This window comes from Lytechinus pictus, chromosome 3 (assembly GCF_037042905.1).
Source record: "Lytechinus pictus isolate F3 Inbred chromosome 3, Lp3.0, whole genome shotgun sequence".
NCBI classification, from domain to species: domain Eukaryota; kingdom Metazoa; phylum Echinodermata; class Echinoidea; order Temnopleuroida; family Toxopneustidae; genus Lytechinus; species Lytechinus pictus.
Genome location: NC_087247.1, coordinates 8493820 through 8509038, shown reverse-complemented (window position 1 = coordinate 8509038; position 15219 = coordinate 8493820). Strand labels below are relative to the sequence as shown.

General features: G+C 36.3%; 1 protein-coding gene across 4 annotated transcripts in view; it reads right to left on the bottom strand.

Annotated features, from left to right (window-relative positions):
* Positions 1-13725, bottom strand: part of LOC129257880 (centrosomal protein of 83 kDa-like) — a 30555-nt gene extending 16830 nt beyond the window's left edge. For 2 of the 4 annotated variants that reach the window (XM_064096294.1, XM_064096296.1), the window contains exons 1-10: positions 13344-13725; positions 10312-10560; positions 9458-9608; positions 8483-8707; positions 5541-5664; positions 5186-5310; positions 2991-3237; positions 2072-2216; positions 1260-1409; positions 412-569 (exon numbers count right to left, since the gene is read on the bottom strand). In XM_064096294.1, the coding sequence (XP_063952364.1) occupies positions 412-569; positions 1260-1409; positions 2072-2216; positions 2991-3237; positions 5186-5310; positions 5541-5664; positions 8483-8707; positions 9458-9608; positions 10312-10556 (1570 nt within the window). In that variant the 5' untranslated portion in view covers positions 10557-10560; positions 13344-13725. Of the gene's footprint in view, positions 1-411; positions 570-1259; positions 1410-2071; positions 2217-2990; positions 3238-5185; positions 5311-5540; positions 5665-8482; positions 8708-9457; positions 9609-10311; positions 10561-12533; positions 12680-13343 lie in introns of those variants that run through there. The other 2 variants (XM_064096293.1, XM_064096295.1) reach the window with 2 other exon arrangements.
* Positions 13726-15219: the final 1494 nt, after the last annotated feature.

Genomic DNA, 15219 nt, shown 5'->3' with positions numbered 1-15219 from the left:
TTGTTCAAAATATTTTCTAACTATGATGTATATTCATGCATTCATTGTTTTCTTGAAAATTCACTGTGCTGCTCTTTGTTTACAAAGGACATTGTTCAAATTTCCTGTAGAAAAAATTATGACACTGATGGATTTCCATTTACAAAGAGTTACGATTGATCAAATCAATCGTAACTCTATGGAAATCCATCAGTGTCATAATTTTTTCTTCAGGAAATTTGCACAATTTCCTTTGTAAACAAAGAGCAGCACAGTGAATTTTCAAGAAAACAATGAATGCATGAAAATACATCATAGTTAGAAAATATTTTGAACAAACATGCATAATAGATGTTGACATTGCTGGCTGTCCATAGTTGTGATTGATCGGATCAATCGCAACTCTTTGTAAGACGTGGCCCTGGTTTATACCTTTGATATTATCATTTTCCATCATGAGGTCCTGCTCTGCTGCCTGTGTGTCCTGTAATTCAGCCTTTAACCTTGCACATTTCTCTCTCATCTGTGTGCTGACGGTTTGCTCGTGCTCAAGGTCCTTCATCATTGTATTGTGATGCTCTAACTTGGTTCTACAATTCAAACAAAAGAGCGAGATAATTGAATATTCTTTTCCCTGCTTTTTGGTGAAATTTCATATACTTTATTTCGACTTAATTTTTTTTCTCCACACATATTATGTATTGTGACTGTGCAATTGTTCATTACACTATACACACAATGAATCAGTATTTTCATTTTTTCTAATAATAATAGTTATAATTGTTACATTTATATAGAGCTTTATACTTTGTGTTGGTAATCGTTTTACATTGTAATTAATATTATCTTGGTCATAGGCAACATCTAAAGATATTGATTGGACTGTAAATACCATTTTTTTCAAGTAACAATCCCCGTACTCAATGTGGAACAAATAAATAACAATATCATTCCAATGTTCTTTCTTTGATTTAAAGGAAGTTTTCATATGATGATTATTGAGAAAATGAGATAAAAAATTGGAGTAATACCTAAAAAAAGGTCATGTCAATAATAAGTGATATGTGTCAACCAGGGCATTACATAACAAACTATTTGAATCAATAGCTTACATTCTTTCATTTTTAGAATTGTGTAAAATGATGGAAACTTATGCAATTTTTTGTTATAGTTTTTATTGGGTTTTCATGATTTACTTATGCAAAATTGATAGAAGTCATTTAATGACATTTTTTTTCTCCAAATTGAATTATGTGCCTATGAAAATTATGGCTACTTACTTTGTAAGCTGTAGTTCTCGTTCAGCTTGTTCACATCGTTTCTCAGCTTCTCGGATTCTCTCTTGCCCATTTTCTCTCTCTGCATATCTCTGCGATTCTTCATCGATCTTTAATCTCTCAACTTCCTGTAGTCGACCTTCTAATTCTAACCTGAAATGAAAGGCATATTCATAAAGGAATGTTTTAAGTTTCATTGGCCAGTATTCTGGTCTAAAGTTGTGGTTTGGATAGCCAATTGTGACATAAATTTCTAACAGAGAGTGTCATAGTATCATCTCATTTGACTCTCAAATTATTGTTAATTGTCTGGGAAGATTAAATAAGATATATTGTCTTCACCATTAAAGAATTACGAAAGAGCACAGTAAACTTAAGAAACATACCATGTGAACAAATTTTGACATGTTTGGCTTCCCATCATTTTAGCACAGAATTAGACCATGGTCTACTTTAAACCAGAGTTCAGAATATGGGCCATTAGGAACATCAACAAACCTAATTTATAAGGCATTCACTTCAATGATGGGCATGATTGTTTAAAAGTACATGGCAGTTATAAATTAAACAGAATTATGTACAATGTATTTAAAATAAATCAAAGCTTAATCCTTTATTACAGCATTTAATGCACTTTCTGTTCTTTTATCCATTCTCATACTTATGGTGTCTTGAAATTACTTGATAAAAATCTTCCTTGCAGCTGCTCGTGTGAAATTACACCAATATAAACAAGAAATTATACCAATATAAACAAGAAATATAACATGTTTTCTTCAATAGTTTCATATGAGTAGCTGGTAAGTGTTGCTTACTTTTCTTCTTCCAGTTTGTTAATCCTGTCCCATTCTTCTTCCCTGACTGATTGTATTTTTCTAGCCACCTCTCTCTCTTTGTCAGCAATGGCGTTAGTCTGGACCTCAAGCGACTTCTCTAGTACCTCATGTTTGCCTTTCAGACCTTCAAAATGAAGCAGAAAGAGATTTACACATTCAATGATGTTAAATACATGTTTGAGGATTTTTTCCTCTGCCTCAGGTCTGAAATTCCACACGAATACATTTCCTTTTAAAACCTGGACTTTGTTTATTAGGAATTGATAACCTGGCGCCCGTCGTGTGAAACAATGGATCAAACAAATAAACAAGTGTCCTACACTTCTTAGGAACTTTTCATATTTGTTAAAATTTGAAATACTGTTGAATTTCATTTTTCGAGCTGAATGGATCACTAAATTTATATGCAAGAAAACCATAATTATGCTGTGTTTTGATCTGGGGCCGGTTGCAGAAGGAGTTGCAATCAATCGCAACTCTAAAAATTATGCGCAACTTGATTTTCAACCAATCAACAGAGCCCATTTGGAACTTGCGATTTATTTTCTGACTTGCGTTTAAACGCAACTCTTTCTGCAACGGACCTCTGAACTGATACTAACGTGCACAATTCTATTTTTAGCAAACAAGTTACATACAAGCCAGTTTACTCAAATTATCATTCACTATGAGTGAAAGTATATACAATGACAATGAACAGCACTGTCAAGAAATGCCCTCTTGATTAATATCATATCACAGGTGATAGCACCTCCGCCTTCAGGAGACAAACACATTAAAAAACAAAACAAAGAGAAGTAAAATAGATCTTCTAATTTCTACAAATTCCAAACTTTTTTATATAAGACCTCAATAATTTTTATCAAAACTATAAAATTGTATGCAAGTGGATGCTTGCCTTCCAGTTCATTGACAAGTCCATCCTTTTCCCTCTCCAGCTCCCCCTTAGTCTTCATGGCAGCCATCTTGAGATCTGTCATCTCCATCTTGTGTCGGTGTAGGGTCTCCTCCATGCGGTTCCGCAGCTCCATGGTCTGTTTCTCCAGATCGTGGGTCTTGGTGGTAAGGCTCCGATGTGTGTCCTGAGAGATCCCTAGCTCCTTGGTCAGCTGCTCCATGTGGAGCTGGAGCGACTCCTTCTCACTCTGGAATGCAAGCAACACAACTTGGGTGTTTAACGTGAATCTATATCAAGGCACAATTTATTTTTGTTTTTACTAAAATTCACAAATTTCATTTGTTTCAGCAAGAATAAACTTTTAGTATTAAAAAATGATACCCCCCTCTGAATTGAATCTTACTTTTTTTAGCCCTGGCCGATGGAAAACTATCTTTTCTTACCCTCTTTTTCTTTCTGTCATTTTACTTATATAAGTTTAATAATTCAAATTGTATTTTTGTATTTATATTGTACAATCAATGTGTTTTTATGACCGAATAAATAGATAATAATAATACTACTAATACTACCAATAACGACAAATCTTTCTGAGTTTGCATCCAATCTACTACACACTGAATTAAAGAATACCCTCTCCATACACTTGATAGTTGTAGCATGTTCTTATCTCTTATCTCTTATCTCATCTAATGGACCCTTACTAAAAAGTACCCTCTCAATACACTCACCTGAAGAGCCTTGATAGTTATAGCATGTTCTGATAGTTGTCTGGCTTGGAACCTTGATACATGGTCTGACTGAAGACCCGACTGCTCTCTCTGAGCTCTTTTCTCATCTAATGGACCCTTACTAAGAATACCCTCTCAATACACTCACCTGAAGTGCCTTGATAGTTGTAGCATGTTCTGATAATTGTCTAGCTTGTAACCTTGATACATGGTCTGACTGTAGACCTGACTGCTCTCTCTGAGCTCTTATCTCATCTAATGGACCCTTACTAAGAATACCCTCTCCATACACTCACCTGAAGAGCCTTGATAGCTGTAGCATGTTCTGATAATTGTCTAGCTTGTAACCTTGATACATGGTCTGACTGTAGACCTGACTGCTCTCTCTGAGCTCTTATCTCATCTAATGGACCCTTACTAAGAATACCCTCTCCATACACTCACCTGAAGAGCCTTGATAGTTGTAGCATGTTCTGATAGTTGTCTGGCTTGTAACCTTGATACATGATCTGACTGAAGACCTGACTGTTCTCTCTGAGCTCTTATCTCATCTAATGGACCCTTACTAAGAATACCCTCTCAATACACTCACCTGAAGAGCCTTGATAGTTGTAGCATGTTCTGATAATTGTCTAGCTTGTAACCTTGATACAAGGTCTGACTGTAGACCTGACTGCTCTCTCTGAGCTCTTATCTCATCTAATAAACCATTACTCAAAGAAATCTCTCCATATACCCACCTGAAGAGCCTTGATAGTTGTCTACCTTGTAACCTTGATACATGATCTGACTGAAGACCCGACTGCTCTCTCTGAGCTCTTATCTAATCTCATAAACCATTACTGAAAGAAATCTCTCCATACACTCACCTGAAGAGCCTTGATAGTTGTAGCATGTTCTGATAGTTGTCTGGCTTGTAACCTTGATACATGGTCTGACTGTAGACCTGACTGCTCACTCTCTGAGGTCTTATCTCATCTAATGGACCCTTACTAAGAATACCCTCTCCATACACTCACCTGAAGAGCCTTGATAGCTGTAGCATGTTCTGATAATTGTCTAGCTTGTAACCTTGATACATGGTCTGACTGTAGACCTGACTGCTCTCTCTGAGCTCTTATCTCATCTAATGGACCCTTACTAAGAATACCCTCTCCATACACTCACCTGAAGAGCCTTGATAGCTGTAGCATGTTCTGATAATTGTCTAGCTTGTAACCTTGATACATGGTCTGACTGTAGACCTGACTGCTCTCTCTGAGCTCTTATCTCATCTAATGGACCCTTACTAAGAATACCCTCTCCATACACCCACCTGAAGAGCCTTGATAGTTGTAGCATGTTCTGATAGTTGTCTGGCTTGTAACCTTGATACATGATCTGACTGTAGACCCGACTGCTCTCCCTGAGCTCTTATCTCATCTAATGGACCCTTACTAAGAAATACCCTCTCCATACACTCACCTGAAGAGCCTTGATAGTTGTAGCATGTTCTGATAGTTGTCTGGCTTGTAACCTTGATACATGATCTGACTGAAGACCCGACTGCTCCCTCTGAGCTCTTATCTCATCCAATTCTGTGAGGAGACCTACAACAAACACAGGAAGTGAGATCGTAAAGATCAAGTTGTTGCATAAAATCATCCACAACACTTTTCAGTAACCACTTTTTTTTTGGTCACAATTCAGGATGATCAGAAATGAAAATTACATTTTCATAATTTTCCAACAAAGGAGAATTAAATAAAATAGCTAAAACAGCTCTATAAAAAATCGAAGAGGAATTGTTTCACAAAACAATTGTTGAGTTTATACTGACCTTTGACCTTGAGGTTGAGTTGTGCATTGTCCCTGTACAGAGTTCTGACCTTATCGCTGTCATGCGAGTTCTCCTGGCTGTACTTGGCTACAATAGCTTCGTTGTCTCTATGAAGATTCTTTATCTATAGATAACACAGGGATACATGAACACAAGACAGAAAAGAGAAAAATAACACTCGATCGTATCACTTCTGAATTTCTAAATGCATGCTCAACAGTCAACAAGCTCAAAGTTGTAATGAAAGAATTGTGAACAAACAAGATTACAAAGAATAATGAATTTTCATTTCTAACTGTTATTATTGAACTGTGGGGATTGAACTTGCTTGTTCAGTTTCAAGACTAGGAGGACTCCACATTAATATTTACCCCCAAAAAATAAACCCCTCTTATTTCATTTAGGGAAAGATAAGATATTACGCTAGTTCACTATACATAGTCCACATGGCATATTCCGATATACATTTATAATACATGTTTTCATATTGTATTGAAAAAATACAAACATAACTGTATCAAATTGCATTTTCATTTCATCTATTAGTCTCTTATACTCTACTTGTTCTTATGAGATGAATGTTCATATATGTTAACATATCATAAACCTTTGGCTAAACAATGCAAAAAAAATCTATATGCTAACATTAAAAAATGTGATATCAATATCTATTACTTCCTTCTCCTATTCTAAATCTCTTGTTTCATTAAAGCAATTTGAATACTTTTAGAATTAATTGCCATTACCACATAAAAATGCCTGGAATTAAACTTCCTTGATCTCGTTTCAGAGCTACATTGAGAAAATTTTCCAGTACAAATTTCTAAAGTAGCTTATTTCCATGAGGGAAAATGTAATATTTCCATATACCACCCCAGGTTTATTTCCAATTCGTCTAATGCCAATCGTCCAATTGCCAACTCGTCTACTATCATTTGGTCTACCATCAGTTTGTCCACTCACCACATGGTCTACCTTCATTTAGTCTAATGCCATTCCATCTAATAACCAGTTGGTCCAATAGCCGTTAAATTCATATACCATTTGGTCTAATTGGACTAAGTGTTTAATTGTGCAAAATGAATGAAAATGAAATGGATATTAGACCAACTGGTTATGAGACGAAATGGTCACAGACAAAATAGTGATTAAATGAAATGATGATCGGACCAAATGGTTGTTAGACGAAACTGGCATTAGACTAAATGAAAGTAGACCATGTGGTGAGTGGACGAGTTGACAGTAGATGCACTGGCAATTTACCCCATCCCCATAGCACAATCCACTTGTGCAATGGAACTGCACTGAATGGCTAAGAGCAAATAAATTGTCACTAAATCTTCAAAAAACAAAATATATGTTGTTTAGCAACTCTATAAATACACTTCCTGTTGATATTATTTTAGATGGAACTCCCTTGGAAAATGTATCCCATATTAAGTTTCTTGGAATAACAGTCGATAATAAGCTCTCATGGAAATTTCACATAGATAACATATGTAAAACTATTTCACACAACATTGGTATAATTAACAAGCTTAAATTTTGTTTACCATTATCGTCCCTGCTTACATTATATTCATCCCTTATATTGCCTTATTTAAATTATGGAATTTTAGCGTGGGGTAATACACAACAAACACTCTTAGACAAATTACTCCTATTACAAAAGAAGTCTCTACGTATTATATGTCACACGGCATATTTGTCTCATACTGACCCATTATTTTTTAAACATAAAATATTGAAAATTAAAGACTTATATTTGTTTAATCTCGGTCAGGTTATGTATAACTATAACAACAACAACCTCCCAAATGTATTTAATTCAATGTTTCCAAAAAATCAATCCATTCACAACTATCCAACAAGGCGATTGGGTGAATTTCATTTACCACTTTTAAGAACTTTGCGGGCTCAGAACACATTTATATATGATGGACCGAAGTTATGGAACTCACTTCATAATGATATAACAAATGCAAAATCTTTGAACTCTTTTAAGACTAAATTAAAATTTTCTCTATTAAAACCTTATAATATACTCCCAAGTTAAGTTTAATTCATCATCTCTGTCAAGTCATCATTATTACTTTAAAGAATACAATTAAAACATAAAATAATTGTTATCCTTTTTTTATAAAAAATAAATAAAAATCTGACACAAGTCCTTCTCAGATGTGCTCATTATTGAACCTCATACATTGTGTCTATCCTCTCTATTTTCTCCTCTCCTCTCCTGTCCGCTTATCCGCCTTCCAACCGGTTATTTGTTTTCGGCATCAATCACATTCTTCGTGCATTATATTCTTTTCAGGTTATTTTATATTTTTCTCCTTTTATACACATCATTGAATCCAGTTTGCTTGAGTCCACGACGGCATGTGTTCTATCTACGTACAGCAGCACCCATCCATCTTCTCAGGGCATTCTCCCCTTTTCTCTTCTCTTTTTTTTTTTGGGGGGGGGGTGGGGTGGGGAAGGGTGGATATTTATAGGATGGGTTGTTTTGTCCTTTATCAAACTATATATTTCTGATAACTTTGTATTTATTTTGTATTTCCCTCATGTATTTATTTTTTTCTCATTTGATTATCTGTATTTATACTTTGTTATTTTGTTTTTTGTTGTGTTATCTATTTTTTGAGGGGCCCACATTGTACAAGCATTGCTTTTTAGTGGGTCCCCCCATTTCCATCTTAATTTAATTGAAAAATTAGTATACATATTTAAAACCTACAATGTGTTGCCGAAATTGTCTAAGTGTTTTTTCACAACATATGTATCATTAATTTTGTTTGCAACGGATACAAATATTTATGTTTATATATGGTATTCAATTTGTTTTTGTTTGATGGAAGTGAAATAAATAAATTTGAATTTGAATAAATAAATTTGAATTTGAATTTTGAATTTGAACTGTTGCATTGATCCAAACATACCTCTGTTTCATACTGCATCTTAATTTCTTCTACCACTCTCTTTTGCTCTGCTTGTTCATGTTCATACTCTGACTTCAAGAACGAATGTTCATAACGCAGCTTGTTGAATTCACTCCTGTAATGCTCAACATCTTGCTCCAGCTCGGTGAAACGTTCTCGGAACGGTTGCTCAAGATCTTCGGCTACTTTCAGTTTGATCAGCTCCAACTTGTCTGGTGTAAGAGCCTATAGTAAAAAGAGAGAGAAAAAATACAAAAACAGAATATAGTTTGCATTTCTTAAATGCCAGACCACCTAACCAGGTTAGCCTGGTTAAAGTCAGTATCAAATGTAAAAATAGGGCAGGAGAGGCGGTCTTCACGATCTGGAACCTGTTTTTGGAGTTGGTGATTGGGAAATTCACATGTAGATCATCAACACCAGCGCTCAACAAGAACTGCTGGAAATACGTCATATCTTTTGAGGTCAATCCCAACACCAGCCTCATTTCAATTATACTGTTGTGGCTTTCGTTTTTGCAACACAAACACCAGATTTCAACATCATACTTGAAATCACCCAAGGTAGTCAGCAATAGTACTAACAAGTAACATTCTTTATAAACTGATGCAATTAATTATATTCAACTGTTTTTTTATCACACAATATTGAACATATTAAATGCCACAGTTTACAATAAATTTTTCCCCAAATATTGAATTGAGCAGATTTAGCATTTGAATAAATTAATCTGTAGCAAATACTGACTATACAAGACTTTATAAATGAATAACCTTGCTTCATCAATTCTAGATATGATTTTCATTAATGCTAGTCATAAATTTAACCTAAATACAGAAGTGGGAAATAACAAAATATTTTATTCTTTTATGAAAAAGACAACACTAATTCTCATAATATGACATTTCTTTTAGATTAGCAACTTCATGATTTAAAAGACATCAAAGCGAGCCAATAGATTCTTTCAAACCATACCTGAGCCCTGAATTCATCCAGTTCAGCGCATTTGATTGCCAGCTCCCTGTTAGTTCTGTTCACTGCATCCTGAAGTCTCTCCTCCATGATCTGACAATCTGATGTAAACTGATCAAGTTCCCTCTGTAACCGGCTATTATCATCATGTAATCTGACGTATTTGAAATTCACATTAAGATATTATTCAAATTCAAAGATAAAAATGTGATATCACTCGTAACTTGATTATCTGGCCACAAAACGACTTTCAATTTGTACATATAATGATATGGCCAGATAGATAATTTCTAGGAGAATTAATATGGTCAAGGGGTCTATCTGTTGTGAAATATATATCTCCTTGGATTTTCTGTGTGTACGTAAAATACGTAGTCACTACTTATTATTGTTATTCATTAAATTATGTGCAATATATATTTTTCAGAGATGCTCTATGAGAAAGGGGAGCTGCTGGCGACCACTGCAAAAAGAGTTACTTTAATTGCAATTTTTTTCCGCAAAGACCCAAAGAATTCATATCTTACTACAGTATGAATTGTAACTAGACAAGTGAGATCAGGGTCCTGTCTTACAAAGAGTTATAATTGATCCAATCAATTGTAACTCTATGGAAATCCATCAGTGTCATAATTTTTTCTACAGGAAATTTGCAAAATGTCCTTTGTAAACAAAGGCGAACACACCAAATTGTCAAGAAAACAATGAATTCATGTAATTTACGTCACATCTAGAAAGCATTTTGAACATTGGTGCATTTTAGATGTTGGAGTTGCTGGCCGTCCATAGTTGGGATTGATCGGATCAATCGCAACTCTTTGTAAGACGGGCCCATAATTGTATTATAATTCTCTCACTTTGTGTGTTCAGCCTTGAGCATCTGGTAATTTGTCTTGTGCATCTCTCCTCTCATCCTTTCATCGGTCAACATCTTCTGCAGTTCTGTTTCCTGATTGAGATTCGTGATGGGTCTCTGGTCCAGGCCAAGGCCTAGGCTAGTTGTAGGCTGTCCCATGGTCTCGGTGGAAGTGAGAAGGGGAAGTCCGTTTGAAGAAGGACCTGTGAAGCCAAGTCCAAAAGAGGAGCCTCCGGGGAAAGCCATGGTGCTATAATATAAGAGTTTGTAGGAGAAGCTTGGTTAAATTAGTTAACAAAATAAAATCTCACTTCAATGCCTGGAGTTTTTTTCTAAGGAACTCAAAGGCCCATATTTTTGAAAGAGGTTTTAATTGTACCATGTACAAAGCCATGGATTATGCAGATTTATGTACATAATTTTGTTTTTATTTTATTGGGTAAACTAAAGAAAATCCAACTAAAAGCATGCTTTTGGCACAGTTAAAAAGTGTATAGCTTTAAGTTTTAAGTTGTTCTTCTTTAAGATCTTCTTCAAGATTAGTGCTAATTAGAATACACGTAAGAACTATTTTACTTTGAGAACAGTACGACAATACGCACAGTACGACAATACGCCAGACGGTGGCCTGTACTTATAGAGAAGAAGAAGAAGAAGAAGAATAATCTGTAAATATAGAATAGTCTCCCTGAGCATGAAGTAGAGTCTAAGGATGTAGAGAATTGATTTGAGGTGGCGTCATGCATAATTTGAATTTGATTATAAGGTCCCTCTCCCAGAATGTACCAAAATTGAGCTTCTGAGTTCTGTCTTCTTTATTCAACTAATAAAGTTTGCATACAAATACAATGAAGTACAAAGATGCACAGTAATGGTGGAGGTAACTGTTAATCATAATTATTGGACTTATTTGACAGGTCAACTCGGACTAGGCCGGTTCCCATCATACACACCAAGGCATGCATATCGTGAGTGGTTGTATACCTGACCGGCCTTGCATTACCGATCACACACATTATTTTGCGTCAGAAAATAATGTCATATGCTCAAAATCTGCCACATCCTTCCGAAAGTAACTTGAATAAAAAGATGATAAAAGTTGCCAAAAATACATTTTCAAAATCTTTATATTCTAAAAATAAAAAAAACTATTGTAAAAAATAGCTTGTCAGTGATTTAGATGTTTCCCCAACTTTTCCCACAGAAAACGCATTCGGTAATACGATACCATTTGCAAGTGACCAAAATATTTCACATGCGAAGAAGGGTCCGACAGACTCCGACTTGAAGCTGATATCGTAAAGAAAAAATATTTACATATATTTTTGTCAGAAAAAAAGAAGAATTAAAACCATTGCCCCAGCCCAGGGGAGTATGATTTATTCTTTGTTTTCTATATTAATGAATTATGCTTACAATATCGAATTTGGCAGTCAATTTAAATTATGTAAATGGCGACAATGCTGCGTTATTTTGTCACAAAGACATGAAAGAGGGGTTCATTAGATCACAGAGCTTCAATGTGGAATAAGCATTCTTATGATGGATTTGACAATAAAATCATTGTATTAACCGCCGAATGTACTTAGATCTAACGTTACTGCTAATACGTTCGTTGGCTATATATGTACGGCCAGTACGGGCCAACATTGGTGAGTGGAGCCAACGCGAGCGTCGCGTAACGTTGGGGAAGTACAATAAGAAACAAGATGGCGGCGTAAACATCGGGCAAGTCTCTTCCGTCTTTTCACAATATTTTTTAATTTTTTTTGATGAATTCCTGTTTAAAAATAACAACGAGAACGTAGAAATGTCGGAAATGAAGTTTTACTTTTATCCCATGTGATGTAGGCCTACATACATCATTGATTTATTAATATTAGGTCTAGATCTTTTAGAAGGAAAGTAGAAATCTCGGGGGTGAAAGTTTCAGGTTTTGGCTTCCTTTGGCTTTGTGTGGGTCTATGAGATAGAAGCCCTGGCTTCGTATGAGAGTAACCTTACGTTAGTAAATGATTTTTACTCTCTAGAAGCCGCCTGGCTACCGGTACCCTACCGACTACGATCCGACCGGTGGCTGGGCCGGGGAACTTGGACCTTTTCGTCCGATGCCAGTGGCCTCACACTCGCTCGGCGATTTCGGACAAATTAATCCCTGAAATTGACGATTGATTCGGGGTAAAACATGATTTGAAGAACTCATTTAAGACTAGTATCACTTACATATTGCTCTACATGTCAACTAATGGATATATTCTGCAATCAAGTCCACAATATAAATAAATTATGACGGATTTTACAGCGGCAGCAGTAAATTCAAAACAACTTCTGGAACAAACCACGCATGCGTAATGAGCTAGCGATCGAAGAATTATGGGGGGGGGGGGGGAGGCGGGGTGCTGGGCTGGAGAGGTAGTGACAAAACTGACAATCGATCGCCCCCCCAAAAAACACTCAAAAAATGGAAAGGAAAGAGAAGTTAAAGGATAAGCAAAGGGCAGATTTTATTTTTCCGGGTCATTTTCTTCAATTTGACATTCGCAGTCTCCGTTAATTCGGCTTCACGCACCGGACACGCACCCCCCGGGGGGGGGGTGGCAGTCAAATGTATTGCTGTACACACGCGTGGCCAAATTATTTCCAAACACCCCTAAATGAGTTTTTCTCTGTGTGCAAAATAACTAACTGAACAAGTTTTTCGCGGGCTTTATTTACACATTTTGGTCCATAAACAAGTTGTCGCCATATATGACCCCGCCAAAAGCTTGGGGAAAAAACCAACCCTAAACACGTTTGGCTTGTCTTAAAAAAAATATACCCTAAATATGTTTGACCCTGCGATTGATCATTGACCAGTCTTTCAAAACTACCCCCTTTTTTAAATCGGTGTCTTTGATACCCTTTCTCTATCTCATTTTTCTTGCCAGTAAATACAGATGTACGTTCAGGCATGGGATGAGGGAAGAAATGTTTTCTTATCTTTCTTTCCTTAAAAAATATTGAAACTGATACTTACTACTTATGGATACTTACTTATGGATGCTTCTGAACGCAGTCTAATTAGACTCTATATTCAGTTCCAAATTCTGTCTCCTCTTTAGGTTGGCCGGATCATGTCCTGGTGGGTCAGCGTCAAACTTGTACTTCACAGGTTCACATTTCCAATACTTATCCAGTCCATTCTCGAAGCTGTGGACACTGGGTGCATTTACTAATTCATTACTTAGGCTATTCCAAGGTTTCCTCATTCTTATGTAAAAAGAATTCTTACGTTTCTCAGTTACTGACCTCGGAATGTACAATTTCTTATCATGACCTCTGGTAGGCCCATGCACCTGGCCCAAATCTGGCACTACCTCTTGGTCATACCTGTGAAATAACTTGTATGTTTCGATCATATCTCCTCGCGCACGGCGATATGCTAATGTAGGAAGTTTTAGTTGAATCAATCTTTGTTCGTATGGAAGGTTCTTTACTTCAGGTACCAACTTAGTGGCCCTTCTTTGTACATTTTCTATTGCTTGAATATGTTTCTTTAAGTATGGACTCCATACTGCATGAGCATACTCCAAGTGAGGTCTAATCAATGCTTTGTGTAGAGCCTTATTTCCATAGTTCAGAGAACTTTATATTTTCATGTACAGGTTATAGATGCAGTTCAGTATTCTATAGGTCAGAGAACTTTCTTTATAAACAAGTTGGAATGTTAGATGCATCTGCTCAGTCTTTGTGAATTTCACTTCTTTGTTAAGACATGGAGTTGACCTGGATTACCGGTACATGCTTCAATTCATTGATTCTCTGTATGTTCTGTTACACACACATTGACTATACAGTATAGGGCCTACACACTGATTGCTGATTGGTTAATTATTATGTTAATTCGATGTCTATGATTTTGGAGAGGAGACAGAAATAAAGTGAGCCACGTGCTCTTGGGCAGTTCCACCCTAGCCTTGAATAGAGAGACTTCTCTGTGTTTTATATAACATTAACACCTGTGTAGTGAACCCTAACTCTATAACTCCAGTAGCCACCCTACATCTGGTAGCAGCGGTGTTCTACAGTGTTCTACAGTGTTTTCTTGCTGGTCATTTATAATTTTCTCCCTTCATCGTGATTATTTTGGATGTTTTAGTAGCTGTCTCCCTTCATCACTTTGGATACTTTGTGGAATCACTCTACTTCGTGCATCATTGGATACTCCGTGACTGTGCATATACTTCAGTGGATACTTTTACAGTGATTAGTAGATTTACTCCATCATTGTGAAAACTTATTGGATCCCTCTACTCTGGAACATTGTATTTTCTGCAGAGATAGGAATAGGATTTATGTCTTCACACTAATTGTCATCTACTCTGGTGAGACTTTTACTTTTACTTATAATCTCGCTGTTACTATTTCATGATGTTTCGCCTGCAGCTCCCTGAAGTTTTTACAGGAGAACATGAAGCTGATTTTCAACAGTGGGTAAAGAGATTTGAAGTCGCTTTAGATGCGTCGGGGTCGACTTCTGGCCTGAAGAAAGAAGTGTTTCTCCCAACCCGTTTAGGTGGCGCAGCATTCTCATTGTGGGATGGTATGCCCACAGATGTGAAAAATAACTATGATGCAGCAAAATCAAGACTATCTCAAGTCTTCTCCAGAAAAGGTTTTCTAGACATTTTTAGGACAAATGCAGCAGCTAGACCCAGAGCAACTGAGGAGCCCTTAGAAGTTTATGCTGCAATTGTTCAGAAACTTGTATTAGAGGCGTTTCCGGATTATGAAGAGAGAGCAAGAAATGGAGAGAATCTAAGACGCTTCATTGCAGGTCTTGACCCATTTCTTCAGTTGAAGGTTCGAGAGCATGGTGCAAAGACAATAGAGGAGGCGTTACAGATTGCAGTAAGGATGGAAAGAGCAT